This window comes from Alosa sapidissima, chromosome 17, assembly GCF_018492685.1.
Source record: "Alosa sapidissima isolate fAloSap1 chromosome 17, fAloSap1.pri, whole genome shotgun sequence".
NCBI classification, from domain to species: domain Eukaryota; kingdom Metazoa; phylum Chordata; class Actinopteri; order Clupeiformes; family Clupeidae; genus Alosa; species Alosa sapidissima.
The window spans coordinates 31,007,699-31,032,279 of record NC_055973.1 but is presented as its reverse complement, the minus strand read 5'-3'; the positions used below and the strand labels follow the sequence as shown (position 1 = coordinate 31,032,279).

At 45.4% G+C, this 24,581-nt stretch overlaps 2 protein-coding genes across 2 annotated transcripts in view; both read right to left on the bottom strand.

Moving 5' to 3' along the window:
• The window catches only part of stk17a (serine/threonine kinase 17a), a 37,392-nt gene extending 27,901 nt beyond the window's left edge, over positions 1-9,491 (bottom strand). The window contains exon 1 of the mRNA XM_042067219.1: positions 8,786-9,491. Within this exon, the coding sequence (XP_041923153.1) occupies positions 8,786-8,958 (173 nt within the window). The 5' untranslated portion in view covers positions 8,959-9,491. The remainder of the gene's footprint in view (positions 1-8,785) is intronic.
• Positions 9,492-13,217: 3,726 nt separating this feature from the next.
• The window catches only part of LOC121688051 (E3 ubiquitin-protein ligase HECW1), a 99,669-nt gene continuing 88,305 nt past the window's right edge, over positions 13,218-24,581 (bottom strand). The window contains exons 24-31 of the mRNA XM_042067370.1: positions 24,096-24,209; positions 23,632-23,784; positions 22,698-22,796; positions 21,762-21,891; positions 20,995-21,141; positions 20,056-20,170; positions 17,092-17,290; positions 13,218-13,821 (exon numbers count right to left, since the gene is read on the bottom strand). Of these exons, the coding sequence (XP_041923304.1) occupies positions 13,710-13,821; positions 17,092-17,290; positions 20,056-20,170; positions 20,995-21,141; positions 21,762-21,891; positions 22,698-22,796; positions 23,632-23,784; positions 24,096-24,209 (1,069 nt within the window). The 3' untranslated portion in view covers positions 13,218-13,709. The remainder of the gene's footprint in view (positions 13,822-17,091; positions 17,291-20,055; positions 20,171-20,994; positions 21,142-21,761; positions 21,892-22,697; positions 22,797-23,631; positions 23,785-24,095; positions 24,210-24,581) is intronic.

Below are 24,581 nucleotides of genomic sequence, written 5' to 3'. Positions count from 1 at the left end.
AGAGCGCCACGTCTCTGCTGGCTTTTTTAAAAAAGCGAGTCCGCAAGCCCTTCCTGCCGCCGCGTCAGCACATTCCCAAAAGCCTGTGGCCCCGTGCAGCCAACACCCTCAAAAGAGCCGCTTTCATGCGTGCCACAGTGAAGCGCAACGTCAGAGCCAACGAGAACAAACACATATTAGGGAACATATGGCTTTTTTCTGCCACAGACATCAGTTTTGGACATGCTAATGGCATGGTGAGCTTAGCCAGTTCAACTCGGAGCTGATGCAAACTAAGAGGAAGATGAGAGTGGGGGTCTGAACGCAGGAGACACACTTCTGCATTTTGGTTTTGCTTTTTTTCTTTGGTCTTGCTGGCTTGGTCGGCTCTATTTTTAATCAGTAATGGTCTGAGCAACCCCCAAGCCCACTTCCCCTGAAAATTAATGGCCATCTTTATTCCCCCATACGCGTCAGTGGGGTGGCGTGCCTCCAAGCCCCGAGAGGATTTAATATGATAAGGCTGGCCCTGGACAAGCTCCAGCAATGACTGCATGCCAGGACCTGAATACTTCCCCACGTTCCTTCATGAATGGCCCCCTTACAGTGTCCTCCTCATCTCGAGCAGAGGGATGCAGACTTGATGCAGAATCACACGCTCACCTTTGTGCTTAGAATGAGGCTACAGGTGCTTTTTGCATAACGGAGGAATTTGAGGCATTCCGGTCCTTTCCTCTCCGGCTGACCGTGCCGTATGGGTCGGCCGTAAGGTGGACCTGCCGACGGATCTGATCTCTCCAATCAAGGCATTAACGTTCAGTGCGTGGTTGACGCCAGTCGGCCCCCAAAGCCAGACCAGGGCTTTGTCTTTCTCTTTTCTCTGGAGAGACACGGTGAGGGCTTTGACCCCTATACTTGAGGAGATCACTGGGTCACTCTAAGTCCCAGTTCAAGCCTTAGGGATGCTGACAGATGGAGCTAGAGAGGGAAGGACATGAAGTGGACGGCTCTGGACAAACAGGCACTGAGCCACTGAAAAAGAACCACAGGGAGAGAGAGATGATGATGGACACATTCTGCAGCAAGATAATAACTGTTGGCATGCTCCTTATTTCAAAAGGGGGGAGGGGGGCGGGGGGATTACACAGGGGTTATATGGTTCGGTAATCCACAACCGGAAACACCAAAGCAAGACAAAGCAACAGTTGCGATCACAAGATGGAAATAACTGAGTGTAATTTCAGCTGGATGTGTAATGCTACTGTTTCTGCTTTGTCTTGTCAGTGGTTGCTCAGTCTGACATGCAGTCGCTTCAGCACTTGGCCAGACACCATCCCAGTGTCCACCATGGGCCGACGCTAAATCCTCTCAGCTCTTGTTGTGCATTTAACAGTTGACTGCAAAGCCCCCAAAAGACAGCCCTGCTTCATGGGGCGAAGCAGCAGCAGCAGCTCTCGCTCCAACCATCTGGACACGTGCCATTTTACACGAGAGGCAAAAGGGGTTAGAGGGTATTATTACCCGAGATAGCCCTGCATGCGGTGCGGTCATCCCCCTGACCACCGGGCTCCAGATTCACACACAACGCGCGAGGTCACTGAGACACGTATCCTCCACAGACCTGTCCTTGTTAAAAGGGAAGACGGTGGGGTAATTAGACACGGATGCATCCTCCACAGACCTGTCCTTGTTAAAAGGGAACACGCTGGAATTTGACAGGTTGGCTCTGGTTCTAAGTACTGAGGGTGGGGCTCACAGAACAATGAAGCATGATATGGGTGGTGTCTGAGGAGTAGGGTAGAGAGAGAGAGAGAGAGAGAGAGAGAGAGAGAGAGAGAGAGAGAGAGAGAGAGAGAGAGAGAGAGAGAGAGAGAGAGAGAGAGAGAGAGAGAGAGAGAGAGAGAGAGAGAAGGGGGGGGGGGGTGAGAGCGAGGGCAACTGGTGTAAGCCTAGGGATTGGCTCCCTGCTCTGTCCAGCTGTTGTGAGAGGGTGCACGTGAGTGCGTCAGGGATTGAATGGTTTTTCTAACCCATCAGTAAGTAGGCCACAAATACACACAATCACTTAGCTGGACCACTCCCAGGTCAGTAGAGCTGTCAAACCACTTTAAAAACACACACACTGACACAGACACAGAGACACACACACACACACACACACACACGCTTGTACACACTTCAACATTTTTTCAAACTGAAGACTACCACGGACTGAAAGGCGATAGCGCACACAGAGGGAAGTTAATGACTCTGGAAGACGCCCATGTCCTAATGTTGCCAGAACAAGTGCACTCTGGGTGATCAACAGCTCATGCTCTTTTGCCTTGAGTGCAGAGGCTGTGATTTTAACCATGTCACCTGCCAACCTAGCTGCTCCTCACAAAGACACAACACATTAATCAACAACTAGCACCTCGTGCCCGAGTAATGAGGCAGCTCCTAAATCCCCTCCAGCCGTGGAATCACAACAAGGGAAGCACTCAAGGAGCCTCCGCCCACCCAAACACAGAGAGAAAAGACAATATATGAGAACGTTCCAGCTCTTTCCGCTGGTCCTAGATTGAAACTGGAGGCCTGTTTACTTAGGGCCTATGAGGGATATAATGAACTCTGACATGTGACCCTCTCGCATAGAAGGGGGCCACCGTTCACATGGGGCGCTAGACATTTTCTAAATGCCTTGGGAAAGCGCATTACCTCATCTGCACCCCTGCGCTTGGTTTTGTTCAGACCGATCGCGGCCTTTCATCGTTCGTCCACTCTCCGTTACACGGTCCTAATTGCAAACAATCACGGCCCTGGGCTTAACGTCGCCGTGCCTTTGTAGACATAAACAAAAACGCCTTCTTCTGGCGGAACTTCATCATCAGGGTCTTTGGGGGGGACACACCTTGGGACATGAGGAGTAATCTGACAAACTAAATGTGCGCGAGGAGGCGGAGGGCTCACCATGACGACGCTGTCTTAGTCTGGCTCAAGCAGACCATGAACGCTTCCGCGGAGGAGCGCAGAAAGGCCTCAGTATGAAATCAGTTTTAATCAGACGGATTAGGCCCAGTGGAGGGGGGGAGGAGGTGCCGGGGGGACCTTGTCAAAAGCTCGTTAGAGCAGCAGTGTGGTTAGCGGAGAGAGGGCCCGTGACGGAGAGGAGAGAGATCCACTTAACGGGATGACCACAGAGGAGGTGGAGAGCATGACCGCTTCTCCCTCATCAAGTCCCTGACATCACCCCCCCCCAAATCTCTTCAGCACCAGCCCGCTAGGCTAACAGGGAACTAACCACGGAGGCTCAATAACAAACTTGCTATTCACATGCCCATCCTCCCCCCACCCTCAACACACACACACGCGCACACACACACACACACACACACACACACGCACACACACACACGAGTTCCGACTCGCTCCCTGCCCAAACGGTTTCCACGGCGATCAGCAGATGCCATCTGACTGAGGCCCCGGGAGCCAACGTGAAAAGCGAGGCGATGATGTCATGGCATTCTATCTGGCTGTCAATACAAGGACAGAGGTCCTTTTCTGTGAGAAGGAAGCATGTGTGTGTGTGTGTGTGTGTGTGTGTGTGTGTGTGTGTGTGTGTGTGTGTGTGTGTGGGGGAGTGGTGGCGGGGGGGTGGGCAACCCAAGTTCAAAAACATTTGGGGAAGTTTGCAGGGCCTTGATCTCTCTCTGCCTTTTTCTCTCTGTGTATGAGACTGTGTGTGTGTGTGTGTGTGTGTGTGTGTGTATATAAATGGGGAACACACTGCACACATCCACCCAACAAGAGCTCACTCACTCACATCCTGTTTCCACCAGAAACCCCACACATGGGCCTCACTGAATTTGCTCTGCGTACTTGCAACGTACCCCACACACACACACACACACACACACACACACACACACACACACAGTGCCAGCCCAGCCCTCGTCTCCAGCCCTGCAGTCCCAGGCCAGCTCCAGCTGCGTTCCCTTCCTTAATGAGGGAGGGCAGAGATTCCTCTCTGATGAAGGACCAGTGGGAGGTCAGGTGACGGGGGGGATGTGATGTGGGCACATGACACGTATTTACTGTGACAATGGAAAGCTTTCCGTCACAAGGGGCACCCAGGAGGTGGCATGGCATGGCGTATGACACAAGTGGCACCCAGGAGGTGTACGAGGTATGCTCTGACTCTCACTGACCTCTTTGAAGTGGGAAAACAATGTCACAGAATCAAGGTTATTAAATTATGTGCGTGTTCAGCATTACATGTGGCAGAGGACAAGAGGAAATGTCCCAAATTTACAGGGGGACCAAACTAAATGTAACCAACATCGATCTTTAGATCACGTGGGAAACTGTTGAAAGGCTCAAATTTCCCAGCAAGTTCAGGGAAAAGACCAATACTGCCAAAATACTTAAGCTACTGGCTGAAAGAAAATAAAAGTATCAGCCATGCTTTTTAACAATGCTCATGTTTTGGTCTGGTTGTATAAAGAACGTGCAACCAAGTCAGTAAAGTTGGCTAAGACCTGGAATTCAGACAGCTTAGCAAACTAATAAGCCTTGTGTCCAAAAGGGCTTACTTCAGTAGTGCCACAAGATCTGCTAATTCATTAATTACAGCATTACAGTTATTAGCACCCAAGACCAGCCCAAACAAAAGAGTAGGCAACTGCCAACCTGCCAGACACATTCCTAGTGTACCGTTCATTAATTCCTACTATCTAACAACCAAATGAGTGAAATATCTCTACCGACCATAACTATTATGGCTGTTGTGGCTGCCTTTGTTTGAGTTTTAAGCCAACATCCTCTAGGCTCGGATGAGAAGATTCACTGGAGATCTTCCGCTCTGTGCAAGAAACACACTCTGCAAAAATCCTCCAGTAGCCAGCAGAACGGAAATTTCTAACCTTACACCAGGGATTCCCTCAAACCGCTCAAGCACAGTCAATTGGAGGGTAATTCAGTTTACTTCCGAGGCTCTGTACACACTATTCTCGTGCCTTGCTAGGGGCAGTCCAGGCCCTATATGGACGTCTAAAAATAGCACGCGTGAGCTGAAAGTGAATGTTTTCCTACTGCCCCGCTCTGGCAGCAAATGAGGCATGACGCTCTGGCCAGGCTCGTCCTATGGGAACCAGCCGCCTCGGCATGCGATTGCATCTCTGGCCAAACATACATACAAACCCCCAGCAGCCAATCCGGATGCAGGGACGCAGGCTTCTACCGCACACACGCACGTCCACTCTGGTCTGAGGATGCTGGGTCCAGAGATGAGTAAACCAGGTCTGCTGGACCCAAACCAGCAGAATTCACAGCCCAAGCCCCAGAGCTATTCTTTTGCATCGGTCACTGTGGAATTGCTGACAACAGCCAAACGTTCCTTCAGTTTGTTTGCCTTCCTAAGCACTTAGCCATATGATTTTCAGTGCAGCCCTGACCTAGAAGAGTAGCCATACTGTTGAGAAGGAGATCGGTAGGGACCATCACCACAGTAGGACGCCCCATAGAGAGGAGTTATTTTGTTTTGGAGATCGGTAGGGACCATCATCACAGTAAGACGCCCCATAGAGAGGAGTTATTTTGTTTTGCTACTGTCTCAATGAGTGCCATTCGTCTGATCGCTATAGCAGAAGGTTACCATCTACTGCAGCAACCTACTCAATTTTAGACGGCCATAAGTTTGTAGGTTTATAAGTAGGTAAATACGTTCACTTGTGAAACAAAATACTTTGGCTTAGGGTGTAAGAATTGTTGATCAAGCAGTATGGATAAAGCCAAGCTATTCCTTTGAAGTAGACTACATGTTTCATACTAATCAGATATGAAGTAGACTACATGTTTCATACTAATCAGATGAAGTAGACTACATGTTTCATACTAATCAGATATGAAGTAGACTACATGTTTCATACTAATCAGATATGCAACAGGATCCGGCTACATGTTTCATACTAATCAGATATGAAGTAGACTACATGTTTCATACTAATCAGATATGAAGTAGACTACATGTTTCATACTAATCAGATATGCAACAGGATCCGGCTACATGTTTCATACTAATCAGATATGAAGTAGACTACATGTTTCATACTAATAAGATATGCAGTAGACTACATGTTTCATACTAATCAGATATGAAGTAGACTACATGTTTCATACTAATCAGATATGCAACAGGATCCGGCTACATGTTCCATACTAATCAGATATGCAACAGGATCCGGCTGAGATCACAGCCACACTGTACATTTCCCTTAACCTCTTGCCTATTGTAGAGAGAGGGAGGTAGTTAAGACCGAATGCCCTTTATAAGTAACAAGAAAGTTTCCAGTCTCAAAGGGCACTTTAGTTCGGAGCGATTAAATCTTAGAGGACACTGATTATCTAGCGCTTTCTTGGGTAAACACTTCTCTGTATATTAACCTGTTTGCTTTTGCTTCATGGGCGACACTCAAAAGCAACAAGGGCACAGGAGACAAACTCAGCCAACACAACACTGGGTCAGGGCTAAACTCAGCTCACTTTGTTTGACATCAAAGAGGAAAATAAAAATGTCCTTATAATATGCTTCAGGCGAGGACTACAACTGGGGCTGGGTTCACAGGGAGTCATGTGATGTCCTGCAGTAGACATTAACTGTTATGGATAAAACAAAATATGTCTGGTCTTTTCATAGGAACATGAAACAAACTGCAAGCCACACACCATCTTAAGGGCATTTCATCAAACGACCGCACAATAAAAGTGAGCAGAAGCACTAAAATAATGCAACCATCAGCCGCCTGGAAAACTGCTGGGTCATACGAAACAGTGCTGCATAAAAAAAAAAAAAAAAAAGAGTGAGACTATTAGGCTGGGCTTCCAAATGATTCAGCACTTCGGCAGACTCGGCTGCCAAATGATTCAGTGTTGTGCCAAAAAGCTCCGTAAACAAAAAGCGCTTTAGAATCATGTAAGGCCTGTGCTGAACAGTGTTGGACAGATTAGAACTGGCCACCTACTTCGTTGTGAGCCAAGGATCTGTAATGAAGTTCTGGGTTCAACAAATGACGATCTCGCACATCATCTCAGTGGCAAACCAAAATAATGTTGCATACTTAAAGGTGTAATTCCGGCAAAAATTGAGCCAAGGGTTTTTTTCTGCATTAAAGCAAGCCGTGGAGACAGTATTTTACATTGATCAACCACTGCAGAGCTTGGCCTGGTATATACTATAGCCCCAAATCGCCCAATTTACGACTCCTCTATTTACATGTGTTGAATGGAAGACAATGGGAGCCGTAAATCGTTAATATAGGTGACCAATGAATTTCTCCCGATAGCGTGACTGCGGTGCTGGTAGGGGGACAGGTGGTAAGTGTTCTTAACAGACTTCTGTAATAAACTCCGGGTTTGCTAACTAGGTTGTTGGTGCTTCGTTTTATGTGTAGAGACCCTAAGCAAGCTACTGATGAGGTTTGGTGCTGTTTTGAACAATATTACTGGTTAAAAAAATGCTATTTGGGAAGCATTTGGCTTACTGCCCTTTTCCACTGTTTGCTATTTGGGGCTATACCAGGCCAAGCGCTGTAGGTAGGTAGGTAGGTAGGTAGATAGATAATAGATAGATAGATAGATAGATAGAGATACTTTATTGATCCCCAAGGGGAAATTCAAGGTCTCAGTAGCATACAGACATAACACACAACATGCACTTACAGCAGAAATGGTAAATATAAGTATAAGTATAAACATATAACTAAACTCCACTGTACAATAGAGACAGTAGAAGATAAGAAAAGCTAACAAAACTAAATACTAAATATACTATATAAATAAAATTAAAAAAATCCACAGTGTGCTTGAGGGTGATCAACGAAAAATACTGTCTTCATTTGAGTAGTCTTCATTTGAGTAGTCTTCATTTGAGTAGTCTTCATTTGAGTAGTCTTCATTTGACTTGGGTATATTTTGGCTGGAATTACACTTTAAGTCTGTGCAGATCCATATGGAACTTAGGTCATGTGATGATGTGGTGTTTCAATTTGTCTCATCTGATGTTTAAAGCACTGAGAAGAAGGGCTAATTATCCACTGAATCAAAGTCAAGTATACTGCATTATAATTTGATTGTTTGAAAAAGTGGTGGCGCAATGAGGGGGCATATTCACTTTAACAGTTAAACCCTCAAACCTTAACAAAATATGTCATATGTCCTGTGTGTTTGGAAGACAGTACTACATGGCTATTTCTGTCTAATTGGGCTCCCAAAGTCTTCTGGCTAGTCCCAAATTCGTCTGGCTGGACTGCATACCGTTACGTCTTAACCTAAGTGACAGTCTTAAAGCCAAATGTCTGGGGCAAGTCCAATGTCATGTAAGAGACAGTCAACACAAGTGAAGCCACAGAGCAGGCTAACGTTGCTCAAAACCCATTCGAGTCAGCACAGATTATATGCTTCTGGTGGAAATTCCTTCATGATTAATAATGGCATCTAAATTAGACTACCCTGCAGGATTTATGTTCTGGTGGCCAAAAGGTAACAGTTTATGTCCTCTTCATTTGGATTACCTTACACTAACAATTATTTGCAGCAAAGTATTAGAGGAAAACAAATAAGACGTAGGCCCTACCTTTGACATAACAACAAACCCTGGCATTTAAAAATACATCATAACTACAACATAGACTCACTTAACATAACAACATAGATTCACTTCATACCATTCAGAGATTGACCAGCAACGCAACGCCGTGGCACCACCAACACCTGGCAGTATATGAGTTGGTAAGAGCATGTAACGTTAACAATGCATGACTTTTACACTCACCTGCCAAGCTCTTTGCCCGGTATAATGTTGTAGTGCTCGGTAAAAGCTCCGGTCTGAATGGGGGTTTTGATCTCACAGAGTAAACCGGAGCGGTTCTGGTTAGATTCAGCCATCTGGGCATGGCACCGGGTTCGGCTTCTTGCATCGGTGTTCCGAGGGCACTCAGGAATCATCACTGCAGTTTGGACCACAAGCTCACTTCTTGGTTTCCGAAATGTAAACTTGGACACAAACACGGACTGATGGCGTTAGCTAGTTAGCCAAATAACAGGCGAACGCCTGGCTAACCTGCACCAGCCAAAAACTTAGGCGATTGTTTTAGCTAAAATAAAGTCTAAGTAATAACAATCACAAATGTTACAAATATTTCAGAATTTCATCTCTTAAAATAGGCAACGTTGACTGTCGCTCGCTAACGTTAAAGTACTTTACTTTCCCCTGGTCATTGACAAAGTGACCGCTAGACTGATGGCTGTTCGCCGTCTAACAGTATTTCAAAAAGGACAAAAGTGGTCTATCGTACGGTGCGATAGGCTTTTGCATTTTGTTTTGATGTCAAACTGAATTATATGATCCCGATATTAAACTGATACGAGGACACTCCGTCAACATTTACTCTCTGCTGATGATGGGTCCTTCACGCAGCGCAGTTTGGCTTCTGTTTAGCTCTCTGGATACTTGGCAGCTAGCCTCATACTTTGCCTTCAGTAACCGTGGTAACGATCTTGATTGATAGGTCGCTCCGCCACATAGGGTGGTGCTACAGGGAGGGTTTCCCAGCTCTCCTGGATTCGGTAGGCTCTGAGCCAAATAGTGTTCTTATTCAATTAACTTCAATCGTCTTTAAATAACTCACTCAGTTGCACTGCAAGTTTCCAAACAAATGTTATAAGATAAGAAAACACGATTAGAAAATAAACGTAGGTCTACTTTTTGCGCTGTCGTTGTGCACTACATCTACATGGTAGTGCCTTATTGCCTTAACGTGAAATAAAATGTGGGTCTAACGTCAAAAATAAAATATGGGTCTGCTGTATAGTAAACGTTGATAAGAAGCCAGCCATTTGCAATTGAGGGGCTTACAACATAAGATAATGCACCAAATCACATGAAAACGAAGCCTAGTCGGAGTGTCATGTTTTTTTTTTTTGCTGCTTCAGTAGAACTGAGATCCTGGCCCTCTGCTGGTAAAAAAGAGAAATGCAGGGTGACAAGGTGCTGTTCAGGTATTGGAATACCTGTAGTTGGGTGAAAGAAAACAGCATTCCCTTTGATATGCAGGTGAGAACTCAATGATTAAAAGCAACTTCTGAAAAGTTTGAAAACAAACGGTTGCATGCTATCCGTGCTGCAGGCATACAAACCATGATCAATATTTTTTCAACATAAAGACTGAAAGGACTATCATGTACAAAGTGATTGTTTATTGACATTAGTGTACACTGTTATGAGGAGACTAAACAAAAGCACAGCCTGAGAAGTTTGACCTGACACTGACGGTCCATATTTTGCTTATATGTGAGCATTCATTTTAAAACATAGAAAGGCAAATAAACAGAAATAAGTAAAGCACGAGAGACATAAAGAACGTGTACAGAACAAAAAGCTTCGTCATGACACATTCCTGTGATACTGCATGTATGCTAACGTTTGGAAAGGGATTTCTTCTTGTGGAAAACATTTTTTTTTTGTGTAAGAGCACTGGATTCCACTTTCCAGATGCCTTTTCCTTCAAACAAATGGATTCAGAACCTGTTCTTTGATAAAATATGCAATACTGTATGTAGGAGGATTACTAAACTGATCCACATTCTTTGGGCAAATTACATGATAAATCCCACAGTTTCTCTTTAAAATGACACTTGGGAGCAGTCAACTTACCGGTATTTTTGTCAACCTTACAAGGGACAGCCCAACCCCTTAGCCATAGTCTCAACCAATAACAATTAAAGTATATATAAAAAAACACCCAAAACAAATAACAGGAAACCACATGGTCACAGCAATTTCAAAATGTACCACAGTATTTCCACAGGGAAAAAAAAACAAACTTACACATATCAAAACCCCCAACATGACAAGCAACCTTAACATGTCTTCTTACAATGAAACTTTCCCAATAACATCATAGCCATCACATACAATCCAAAATCTAGTCGTGCCCCCTAAAACACTTTAATCTACTATCTGAGAAAAGTACTTATAAATGTTGAATATAGGACTTTTGCCTTCAAAAATTATATCCTTAGTCTTGCAACTGATATGAGAAACTCTAAAAACAATGCAAGGAGCTCAGTGAGAAAAAAAAAAAACATCTATAGTGAAATACACAGGAAGACGTATTTTTCCCACAATTCCATTTACAATATACTCATACATGCATTGTTGACAGTGACAACAAGTATTTCTCCACCTGCTGGGGAGGAAATATACTAAATCTGATACTAAAGTAAATATTGATCAACCATTGTCGGAGCTGACAGGCTCCATTTTTAAAGCATGTGTATTGAGAAAATAGTGCAAGAGCATTGTGGACCGACAGCAACTGCCACACAAGATAGGTGTGTCTCCTTTCACACTGTATAACACACACACACACACACACGTCACCACAGGAATGTTTCCCACTGAAAGGACTTCCATCTCCTCCAAATTACAGCTCTTCAGCCAAGGACACAGAGGCAGAGATTTTAAACAGGTTAAGTGACGCAAATGTGGAGTCAAAGCTATTAAGACCTTGTACAATCCCCAGGGTCTTTTTCGTTCTAAAGGCATTCCAAAGAACACCAAAAAGTAAGAAAATAAATAATAACAATGATGAAAGAAACCAAACAAGACACAAAATCACTCTGTTCAGAGTATTAAAAAGAGGTCAATCAAATCATAACAAGTTTGTGATTTAATAAAAATGCATAAAAAATTAACCATTAGAAAATAAATTAATCATTCATCAGTTTGCTTTCATACATAACCAAAGAAAATCAGAATATTGCCCATTGCCATTTTCAGTGCAAAGATAATTTATTCACTCCATCTTACAGTATATTGGAAAGACTCTCTGGTTGTTCATATATATATATATATATATATATATACTTCAATATAAATACATTATATCATTTAGATCATTTAGTAATTGTTAGATCTGACCCTCCGTTTGCATCCTTCAGCAGTAGATAAGACAGCATTTGAGTGCATAAAAAGGCATATCACTATTCATAAAGGCATTTTATGCACAGCCAAAAAAAAAGTCTGTGATTCTATATATATATGGTTAGAAGTCAAGTCGTGATCATTAAATAGATAGTAAACAAATGCATCTGACTGCCAGAGAAAATGGTGAACAATTGCTTGCTAGGAGACCCCAAAATATCCAGACTGTAAGACAGATATGGCTCAGACGCATGGAGAGAGAGAGAGACAGGGTTCCTGCCCAACGCCCTGTCTCTCTGCACCGCTCATCTCTGATGTCCAGTGCTGCTCGAGGCCATTGACAAAATGATTAAGTCCTTATTTTTGGCTTGAGCTGGAGGCTGACATGCAGCCAGAGCGACGGAACAGCTTTGACAAAGCCTGAATGTTCCCTCACCTAATCTGCTCTCTGTCTCTCTCTGAACCGTTACATCACCTGAGTCCACGGACCTCTCGCCTTCAAACTATCCTGCCAGTAAGCTTTAGCACAATCAACCATACAGTAACTGGGTCTCGCTCTTCATTCATCCATCCATCCATCCATCCATTCTTCATCAAATGCAATCCGTGTTGTGGGCTTTGCACCCCACTACCGCAAGATATTTGTGAATGATTGTGTGTCAACACTTGACCACCCGAAGGTGAGCGAGTATGGCTGTCAGGGTCTAGCAGTGCTTGTGCACGCGAGTGCACTGTGGTAGGCATGGCCATGTAAGCTATCTCCAGCACAAGCATGCTGATTTATTTGGACACACGACGAGGAGAAACTGGTTTGCTGGACTAACTGTCCATCAAACTGATACTTCCTCCAACTCTTCTGAATAAAGGGGCATACAGGATAATAATGACCATGAGTAGGCATCAGGGGGATGGTCAGTCCAGGAGGTCACTCCCGATGGAGTTGTTGGATGAGTCTCAGGTGAGAGAGGAGGCCTTTCTCTACTGAGGCATGATGACTATGGCAATAGACCTCTGAAGTTTGCCTACAAAAAAGAACCAAAAACGGCCATCTTTGCCCATATAAGGAGATCCGGGTGTTAATTGAAGCTAACTACCTATGGCAAGTTGCATTGCAAGTTAGCTCTGGGGTAGCAAAAATCAAAGTGTACCGTCTACACTTACCGGAGATCACAGTATTCACTCGAAGGCAGAGGACAAAAGTGTGTTCAGGAAAACGTCTGCATTTCAGAGTTTTTCATCCCCACGAGAGTTTAACAGGTGCGATAATTCAAAATCCCCATGTTATTTTCCCATTGGAAAAATCGCCAGATACCGGATCTCAAAGATGGCAGCTTTTTTGTAGGCAAACTTCAGAGGGCAATTAGGGCAATTAGGGCCTGAACTGCAGGGCTTTATAGCGGAGGTTTCTGGACAGCATAACTAAGGCCGGGGCCTGGTCATCACTATTGCCCACAGCTTGACCTGCACAAGCCCACCTTGTATCCACCCCACACCATACTATGGACAATTACACAACATGACCATTATAGTACATGACATGCAGACATTTTCAGCCAACAGTCTCTGTCTGTGGATCCATTTGTTTTTTTGTTTTGTTTTGTAAGAATATTTCAGTAGATTTAGTAAAAAATAAAGTGAGAATACACATTTTTTTGTCAAAAAGAAAATCATATTCACATTAAAAAAAGAGATGCCAGTCACTGCATCCCCCCAGCCTGGAGGACATCACTCCAGGCCGAACGTACTGGTCTCCTCCACTGCTTGCAGGACATCACTCCAGGCCGAACGTACTGGTCTCCTCCACCGCAACCAGAAGCTTTTCGTACAGCATGGTGAACGAGGGGTAGGAAGGGAGGTCCAGACGGTTGAAGCACGTGTGAGCCCTGCAGGGGACGAGAGGCGGGGTTAAGGGTCAAAAGTCAAGCTCAATTAACAATATTACAAGAGCAGACCGTTAGAACATGTATGCCTGTTATATATATGTATTCATCTGAACAGTGCAGGTTTACATGTAACTACTCTATCAGAGGTGCATTAAGAAAACCAATGGTTGTGCATAGCTGCTATTCACTGCAATATCTGCAGAGAAATTCTAGAGGCCAAATTATAACCCTTGCAAATGAGGCTGTTCCGTCAGTTCTTGGCCCCGGTGTCCATTTGTAAGGCAAATGTTGTGGTCCTTGTGTGTAGCGAGATCCAAATTTCCTTGGCATGTCATATTCTACACTGTAACTAACACACACTATTACTGCTCATTAAATAAAAAAAATGTGCCTGTGATTCCTTCTACTTGACACACTAAGTCCACACATATATGGATGAGTCCTTGAGAACACACATCTATATGTGATAACAGTGTTACAGTGATTACAGTGGGCTTTTGGATCTACAGTAATGACACATGCAGGCTCTTGCAGGGAGTTTGGATCTTGCTGCACACACGGACCTCAAAATGGTCCCCCATGTTGGCACATAGCCATCTCAACTTTGGCTGGGAGACTGCCGGTTGGACCTGATTGAAGACTGAGAGCTGCCTCCTTCCTCTCCTCTAATACCTGCAATCTCCCTTGTTTCCAGCTGCAGTCTTTTTGATTGTACAAACGCAGGCTGATTCTGCCTCCGACAGCGAAATATTAGCCCCAGAAAGTGCTGACAGGGCACCCTCCCCGACCAGAGCCTTTTGTTGTTTGCCAAGTCAGAGTACAACAACAAGCACATCTCAAGGTGAGACACAAAACTCGCAATGCACCACCAGCAACAAAGCTTTGCATCACTGTCATCCGTTTACATGAGGAAGCTGCATGCTAAACCCTTGTGTTCCAGGTTTTCACGGAGTGACAATTTCATCCTGGTGGGATCTTCAACCGGCCAACATGACAATCATCAGGGCTAATATTTCGCTGTCAGAGGCAGAATCAGCCTGCAACCCGTAATGTCCCAGCCAGAGTTCGGATGGCTTTGTTCCAACCTGGAGGAAACTGTTGGGGTCTGTGTGTGCAGCAAGATCCAAACTCCTTGTACTGTAAGAGCCTGCATGTATGATTAGGTCCAAAAGCCCACTGTACCCAAAAGCCCACCATAATCACACTGTAATCACATCTATGGTGCTAACGTAAAGGAATGTGTTGTCAAGGACTCACCCATAATGTGTGGACTTAGTGTGTCAGGTAGATGGAATCACAGGCCATTTTTTTTTTTTTTTTAATGAGCAGGAATAGTGTGTGTTACAGTGTAGAATATGACATGCCAAAGGAATTTGAATCTCATTGCACACAAGGACTACTACATTTGCCTTACAAATGGACACTTGGGCCAAGAACAACATGGTCCGCCTGAGCGCTCCAGCCTTGTTGGCTCTGGGCCTTCTGTCCATCAAACAGCACCTCGTCCCTGCAGGCTTGGGGTGTTGTATCCCTATCCATTTTAGGACCGCCCTCCTCGTCGCTTTTGTCTGGATTCATTGGGAGAGCCACTGACATTCCCACCAACTGTTTTCTTTGGTTGGGGTTTCCCCTATAAAACATGTGCTGTATATCCGTCTGTCAGGGACACCGGGTGCATATCAAGTGCTTTTTCCGCCACCTGTTGCATTTCCCTCCACAAACAGGCTAACTGGAGTAATGAATTCAACTGAACAGCAGCTGTGTTTGCCAGTATAGGATATGAGAATATGAAGGGTGCTCAGGAGGCACCGTGACTGGTTGTGTTTCTATCTATACAGTATGTAGTGTGCTACAAGGTCAAATCTGCGCCAAAGTGCCACAAATTGCTGGAATGTGTGCGCTGTCAGCCAGTCTTGATGTTTTTGGAATGTACACCTCGAATATGCCTTAAGACTAATACTGAGCCATGTGTTGTCAGCCATGACTAAATGGCTAATTATGGATCATTGTTTAGTCATTTATATTAGCTACACATGGTGGGGCAGCCGTGGCCTACTGGTTAGCGCTTCAGACTTGTAACCGGAGGGTTGCCGGTTCCGAACCCCGATAAGTAGGAACGGCTTAAGTGCCCTTGAGCAAGGCACCTAACCCCTCACTACTCCCCGAGCGCCGCTGTAGCAGGCAGCTCACTGCTCCGGGTTAGTGTGTGCTTCACCTCACTGTATGTTCACTGTGTGCTGAGTGTGTTTCACCTAATCCACGGATTGGGATAAATGCAGAGACCAAATTTCCCTCACAGGATCAAAAGAGTATATATACTTACACTTATATCATAAAAAATGAACTGAACATGGTGAGGAACTAAATGAGGCGAACGGCAAAGGCTCCTTTGTGCTGTAGTTTTCCATTGTACAGGTATGTCTAGTTGGGATTTACAGTACATTACCCTCTAGGTGCGGATTGAATGAACGCAATGCAAATGAATGTAATGTAACCCCAGAGGAGGGTTATAAATCAAGACTGTGCATTGATCTAGCACCCACTGTTGACCTCTCTTTCATAGTCTTTCTCCTTGCTCACTTTTAATTTCTCTCCGTGCTAGTGTGTCATGTACAGCGCAAGCATGTAAACACACCAACCAAAAGGGTCTTTTCCAAACAATGAACTGAATCACAGCACACGAGCCCGCAGAGAGCCATATTTGCTCAGTTCACCCATTCACTGGTTTCTTTCTGCAGAGGAACCTGAGCCATATTTGTTCAGTTCTGAGCAACACTCTATTAGTTCACCCAGTCACTCGTTTCTTTCTTTCTAAGAAACTACTGTGAGTTTAAGGGTTGGTTTGGTGTCAGCCAGGTCAGTACTATTAATGCCTGATGTCTGAATATTGGGAGATTGCTCTCTAATAGTGTCAGATAGAGTTATTTGACCTGCCTTGATTTCTCTGCCCAAGAAAATGACCAGTGCCTGGTGGCATGTTTGGAGCTGTACCTGGGTAGTGACCGGTGCCTGGTGGCATGTTTGGAGCCGTACCTGGGTAGTGACCAGTGCCTGGTGGCATGTTTGGAGCCGTACCTGGGTAGTGACCAGTGCCTGATGGCATGTTTGGAGCCGTACCTGGGTAGTGAGGTGGTTGTACCTGGGTAGTGAGGTGGCTTTACGGCATGTTTAGAGCTGTACCTGGGTAGTGAGGTGACTTTGCCTGGTGGCATGTTGGTACCTGGGTAGTGAGGTGGCCGTACCTGGGTAGTGAGGTGGCTTTGCCCGTACCTGGGTAGTGAGGTGGCTTTGCCCCACTTCTCGATGCAGAAGCGCCGCAGACCGTTGCTCCCGCGGAGTGCAGCAAAGCCTTCGTAGGGAACGCTGGACGTTCCCGTGACGAACTGCAGCAGACGCAAGCGCTGTTCGTTATTAAAGCGCTCCACTGCGCCCCAAAACCATCGGATCACGATGTGGCCGTCATGATAGCCTGTCAGAGAGAACACACACACACACACACACACACACACACACACACACACACACACACACACACACACACACACACAAAGAGTCAGCTTTCTCACACAGATGGAGAGTTACATGGAAACGTGTTTGGATGTCTGTGTCAGCCAAATGAATCAGTGGGGCATAAGTGTAATGTAAACTGCAACTAATATGGAGGCTTGATGAATGTGTTCTGCTGGAGGGGCCAAGCGCTCTGGGATATTATGGGATATGTGGTGTATTTATGAGCTCTATGGGATATGTGGTGCATTTATGAATGCACTCTTGATCTGGCCCTGGTCCAGTACACAACACTAATGGTGGTTTTAAGTGTATGAAGTGATACGTTGAATTAATGGGACACAACACTATTCGACCAGAGTTCCACAAAACAGAGCAATCGGTGCCCTGAGGAATAATACCGAAGAGGAAGAAAGAGACGTCTCTTGCAGAAGATAAGACATGGAGGTGGTGGAGGTGGAGGAGGAGGTGGAGGAGGTGGAGGAGGAGGAGGTAGGAGGAGGTGGAACAGGTTGAGAAGGTGGAGGAGGAGATGGAGAAGGGAGAGGAGGTGGACAAGGAGGTGGAGGAAGTGAGGATGTAGAAGAGGTGGAGAAGAAGATGGAGGAGGTAGAAGAGGTGGAGGGGTTAGAAGAGGTAGAGGAAGAGGTACAGCAGATGAAGGGGTGGAGTAAGAGGAGGAGCCAACACCAACACCAACTAAACATTTAAAACACACCTCATGCCAGCCTGATAAAACAGATTTAGATACCCGACACATAAACTCCTCGTATTCAGAACACAAAGCCATCAGAGGTGTTACGAGCGCAGAGGCTTTCTTTGCCCCCCACCCCCCATCTCCTGCCAGACCGCAAAGCTTGTGCGCGCACTAGGGGGGAACTGGGCAGTTTTTCTTCACACATCACTCCAGATGAATAACTGCAAGCTAAACAAGCAAATGTTTGCTTTGGCAGCGTCTGCATCAGCCAGAGGCTACGCGCCCTCCGAAGGCTTCCAGAATGCACCGCGGCGCAGGGGAAAAAGGGGTCAAGCGCCACCAACGGGGCATATAATTATCCAGGGGCAATTAAGAGCTTAGCCTCAATGAGAGCCAGATGAGCATATCTGGCATGGAACTGCCCTGGCGTCTGAGTGATTAATAATTTGGGGGCATTTACGGACAGTTGGTCCGGTATGCATGGCCAGGTCTTCATCACACAGACCCCCTGGTGGGAACACACCACTGATCTGTTTCTGGAGTTTCCTGTGCAGTTACGGAGGTTAGCACTGAACTAACATGCTCCAATGCATCGTTCAACTAGCTAACATTTAACTAACGACGATTTGTCCAAAACTGTTGGACCAACATTATAAGTTTGAACCATGATAGTTTCCAAGCTATAGTAGTTTGAACTAACTCTGACTGATTTGAATTGACTTTTGTACTATACATGTATCATTTAAGCCGACTTTTGTACTATACATGTATCATTTACTCATGTAGATGCCTACAGGCTGTTTTTACTCGTGTAGATGCCTAGAGTTGTTTACTCATGTAGATGCCCACAGCTGTTTACTCGTGTAGATGCCTACAGCTGTTTTTACTCGTGTAGATGCCTAGAGTTGTTAGTTGTTTACTCGTGTAGATGCCTAGAGTTGTTTACTCGTGTAGATGCCTAGAGTTGCCTACTCTTGTGAAGTCCACCTCAGCCCCTCCACCCCTTCATCTGCTGTACCTCTTCCTCTACCTCTTCTAACTCCTCCACCTCCTCTACCTCTTCTACCTCCTCCATCTTCTTCTCCACCTCTTCTACATCCTCACTGCCTCCACCTCCTCTACCTCTTCTACTGCTGTCAACATTGAGCTTTGAAAATAAGGGAGATTTCCCGGGTTTCTCACGCAGAATACGGGAAAATGTCAACATTCGTCCTCCAACGTTGGAAGGGTTGCAGTATTAGTCCGTTTCACAATTGCAAGCTTGTGCATTGGTCAGCTAAACAATACAACAAAGTAGCCAACTTTATTTACGCCTAACAACAGCCTATATTAATTTGGTCAACTTTATACAGCCCTAACAAGGCTAAAGTTCTGTAATCGATGCCCCTGTGCACTGCCATTCTCTCTCCTGCACAAACAAAATGTGTGCGTTCCAAGTAGCCTAGTGCGTAATTCTTCTTCATAAAGTTGAACAAATGCATTTGGTTATTTTAGAGAAAAATATAAATAGCCTGTCATGCAGTTTATGGGCTACAGTACAGAGTTGGGAAGTTATGGTAGGCCAACTTGGAGTGAATACAAACAGGGGGAATTCTTTCTCTACTCGTAGCTGAGTAGCCTGGTAGGCCGATACACACAGTGCGTGCGGCCGTACACTATGCAGGTGCCACTGAATCGTGCTCTCACGACAACCACGCTGTCATCTTAAATAGTCTCACTGTCGCTTTCAAGCAAGCAAAACGATGCTTTGAAAACATCTGTTTCGCTGGAAGGGCGAGGGGGTAGCAACAGGACAACAGTACAGAGACTGACAAGTCCGATGGTAGAGCTAATGTTATGAGATTGTTAAAATACGGGATATTTACGGGAAAATATTAAAACGGGAAGACAGCGGGGAAAAAAGTTAAAATACGTGAGAAACCCGGAAAAAACGGGAGGGTTGACAGCTATGATTATCCCACATGCTTGCACAACAGAGCCCTGTGCTGGAGGTTGCCACGGCTACCGAGGTGAGGTCACTTCTCTCTTACCGCCTCGGTACTCCGTGTTGCTTCTCCAGTCGTTCAGGTCGATCTCTGCCGTCCCTGCTATGACCAACTCCAGCTCCCGGGCATCAAACACAGACACCAGCCGGGAATCCACCACCTGTGGAGATGGCAAGGCAAAGAGTGTTTGGTGAACTATAATCCTGCACTTCAATCTACTAGATCAGGGGTTCTCAAAGTTTTGATTGGTGAGGGCCAATTCAGGAACCCAACATTGAACAACATTGAAAGGGCCGCCAAAGGGGCGGGGGGAGAAAAAGAAAAAAAAAACCTTTTTAATGAGCAGGTTGCATCTCTGCAGTTTATATTTATTGCATTAAACACATTTTAATTCATAACTGAGGCTAAACCTGGCAAAACTTGTGAAAATCTTAAGAAAGAATGCACACACAATCCCTGGGGTTCTCTACCCTCAACAGACAAATTTGGGATATAACAGTTCTGGTTGCAGTCCATTTCAAGTACAAACTTATTTAGAACAAACAGTCTCAGTGTGCCTTGCTTCTTATCAGCATAGGCCTTATTCAGGGCCAATTCCAGCTACCAAAGCACCACAGGAAAACCTGACGGCCACTAAACACCACTAAACGGAGATTCATTCTTTTCAAAGCACACAGTACAGTTGTACAGTTTTAACAGTTTTACAGATGTTATCAGATACAGTATTGTCGCGGGCCGCCATTGGCCCCCGGGCTGCACTTTGAGAACCTATGTACTAAAGGTACAAATTCAAATGCTGGGCAGAGCCACTGGCTGGAAAGAGATTTGTAAGAGATTTGTATGGCACAGATTTGCCTGGGATGACTCTGCTACATCCCTAGCTGTCAGTCCTTAGAAGTCATAGAAGAACATAGCATAGTTACGGTACCGTTAAGAACACAGCACAGGTACGGTACCTCATAGAAGAACACAGTACCACGTTACCTCATAGAACCCTCGGACCATGGCCTCCGTCTGCTGCACCACCCCGCGCTCCACCCTCCATTTGGCCATGCGTTCGATGTACTCCTTCTTGTTCTTTTCCGTCACCTGGAGGTTGGAGCCGCCTGGTTTCAGCTCCCTCTCCGTCACCTGTGGACAAACACATGGCATGATTAGTTCACGTGGCATGATTAGTTCACGTGGCATGATTAGTTCACATGGCATGATTAGCTCACATGGCATGATTAGCTCACATTTTTCTCTACAAAAAAAAGACTAAATTACAGATTACATGAGAACGGGTCATGAATCCTGGATGATATTTTTCCAATGATTTGAAACTAACAGATGGATACTATAGGGTGCTTTTATTATGTGCTGCGTATTTGTTTTTTTAAGTATATAAGTATATAAGTATAAGTATATATACTCTTTTGATCCCGTGAGGGAAATTTGGTCTCTGCATTTATCCCAATCCGTGAATTAGTGAAACACACTCAGCACACAGTGAAGTGAAGCACACACTAATCCCGGCACAGTGAGCTGCCTGCAACAACAGTGGCGCTCGGGGAGCAGTGAGGGGTTAGGTGCCTTGCTCAAGGGCACTTCAGCCGTGCCTACTGGTCGGGGTTCGAACCGGCAACCCTCCAGTTATAAGTCCGAAGCGCTAACCAGTAGGCCACGGCTGCCCCTCACCCTTTACTGATCTCAGAGACGAGAGCAACAGCTGTATTGTGTGAAAGACGCCATTTGATGGCGGCGTACTGTACCTGACCAAAGACCTCTTCATTAACCGTAAAGGTCAGATCCAGGATGTCTGTGATGTCGTTGTCCTTCATCCACTGCAGGCTCTGGTGAAACTCCTCGTCCAGGTACTCCAGATCGCTCAGGTCAGTCGCTCTGGAGCAGAAGCAGAAGGACAGAATGGAGTGAGCAAGACGATGCACAGCTGACCCTCAGCTGACCCTCCTATTTTCCCTCCTCCTAAGACTTATTTGGATCGGAGTCCAACGGCAATTAGGACTTTATAAAAGAGAAGTGGCAAAGAGCTGGCTCCAAAGGCGGGTTGGGCCTCTAACCAGTTTTATGAAGGTTTTCTTTTTCAAAGCATTGTGTGGGGGTGTGGACTTTGTGCATAAGTGTGCTGCTAATGAGAATAAAGATGAACGGCAATGCTTCACAAGTCAAGATGCATACACCTCTGCACATTACACAAGATGCATACACCTCTGCACATTACACATGATGCATACACCTCTGCACATTACACAAGATGCATACACCTCTGCACATTACACAAGATGCATACACCTCTGCACATTACACAAGATGTATACACCTCTGCACATTACACAAGATGCATACACCTCTGCACATTACACAAGATGCATACACCTCTGCACATTACACATGATGCATACACCTCTGCACATTACACAAGATGCATACACCTCTGCACATTACACAAGTCAAGATGCATACACCTCTGCACATTACACAAGTCAAGATGCATACACCTCTGCACATTACACATGGAAATACAAACATTTAACGCCAATTTGTTTGTGTATAAAGAATTGAAAGGAAATGGAGTTTCTGGGACGATTTATGATGCTTGTGAATCCCTAAACGGCAGGATGCAGGTCTTTATTATCGTTAAGCACAAGTGGCAGAAAGGGGAAAGAGCAGATGTGTGTTGAACTCACAGTCTGAGTAGAGCTTTGTAAAAGGGTCGCGTGAAGAAGGCGTCCAACAGGTACTGATGGATTAGAACTAGGCCGAGGATACGGCCACTGAAGCGGAACCTGAAAAACACACACACACACCACACGCGCGCGCGCGCACACACGCACGCACACACACAGACACACGCACGCACACACGCACACACACACACACACACACACACACACACACACACACACACACACACACACACACACACGCACACACACACAGACACACACGCACACACACACACACACACACGCACACACGCACACACACACACACACACACACACACAGACACACACACACACACACACACACACACACACACACACACACAGAAGGATTAGTAGGGAGAGAGTAATGTTAAACAGAAGAACCACCTCAAACAATGTCATTTTCTCTATTTACAAAATGAACTCTAAAACAATCTGTTTTTGTTGGAGAAATATACAGGATGTGCGGAAGAGGGTTGGACGTTTTTTGGTGTGTGGCTTGGGTGAAAATGAATGCAATTTTTTCAGTGAATGTTTTGCTAATTGCAAGCATGTCCATAATGTGGCGTTGGCCACCAGTGAACCTCTCTGGTGGTGTGTAATTAAAATGACAGTGTGTCTCTGCAAGGCACTCGTTTAATACAACCTCAGGAGGAGGAGAGCCATTTGTAAAACAAACCCCCCTCGGTCCTCACATCTGTCAGTGGCCAAGGCTGGAATCCCCTGGACATTGAGATCAATAATTACTGGAGCTTTTATAGTGTATAACGCGGTTTACAGGAACACAAGTCAATCCAGCCAGCCTTAACAGGCAGTTTGTTTAGAACCACTCATTTTTGGGGGACCATAAATGGTGACCCTGAATTTACAGTGGACGCCTCAGAGGACATATCTGCGGAAGGACACGGCCTCACCATTCCAGGTGGTTCTCTACGAAGGCGGACATGGGGCTGATCTGGACAGTGTAGGTGTCGTTGGCGGAGTACTCGAAGAGGCCGTAGTACGGGTTGAACAGTTCCTGAGACAGCAGGAAGAAGAACTCACGAGAGGGGCCGCTGTAGTCCAGCCTGAGGGGCAGAATGGCAGAATGGTCCGTATACAAACCCTGATGTGTAAACAATAGTCATGCATGAACTCTCCATTATATGTTGTTTTCCGCTATAGTTCTAAATAGACAGTGAATCAACCAATGAATTCATTTATCAAACAATCAACAGACCTATCAATCAAGATGTGTTTCATTTTGTACAGTACAGAGTACAGATGATGTAACTGGTTGTATGCCATGCAGCACGGGACAGAGACCGTCTCTACCGTATTGAACACTTCTACTTCCTTTATTAGAGTAAACACTCATGATCATGGGGTGGTCACGCACCCTTCCTCTCCCACGAATGTGATGTACAGCTTGTTCCTCTGCAACTCTTTTCGAGAGTACGCCATCACCTGGTTAAAGGTGCCCTCCAGCAGATGGCCTCTCCTGATAAGGAGCCTAGAACACAAAGAACATCAAGCCTGATGAGGAACCTAGAACCTGATAAGGACCCTAGAACACAGAGAACATCAAGCCTGATAAGGAGCCTAGGACACAGAGAACATCAAGCCTGATGAGGAACCTAGAACCTGATGAGGAACCTAGGACACAGAGAACATCAGGCCTGGGTGATGTCTTCATGAACATGACTGGGTGATGTATTCGTTAGCATGGCTGGGTGATATACTCGTTAGCATGGTTGGGTGATGTATTCGTTAGCATGGCTGGGTGATGTATTCGTTAGCATGGCTGGGTGATATACTCGATAGCATGGTTGGGTGATGTATTCGTTAGCAGCATGGCTGGGTGATATACTCGATAGCATGGTTG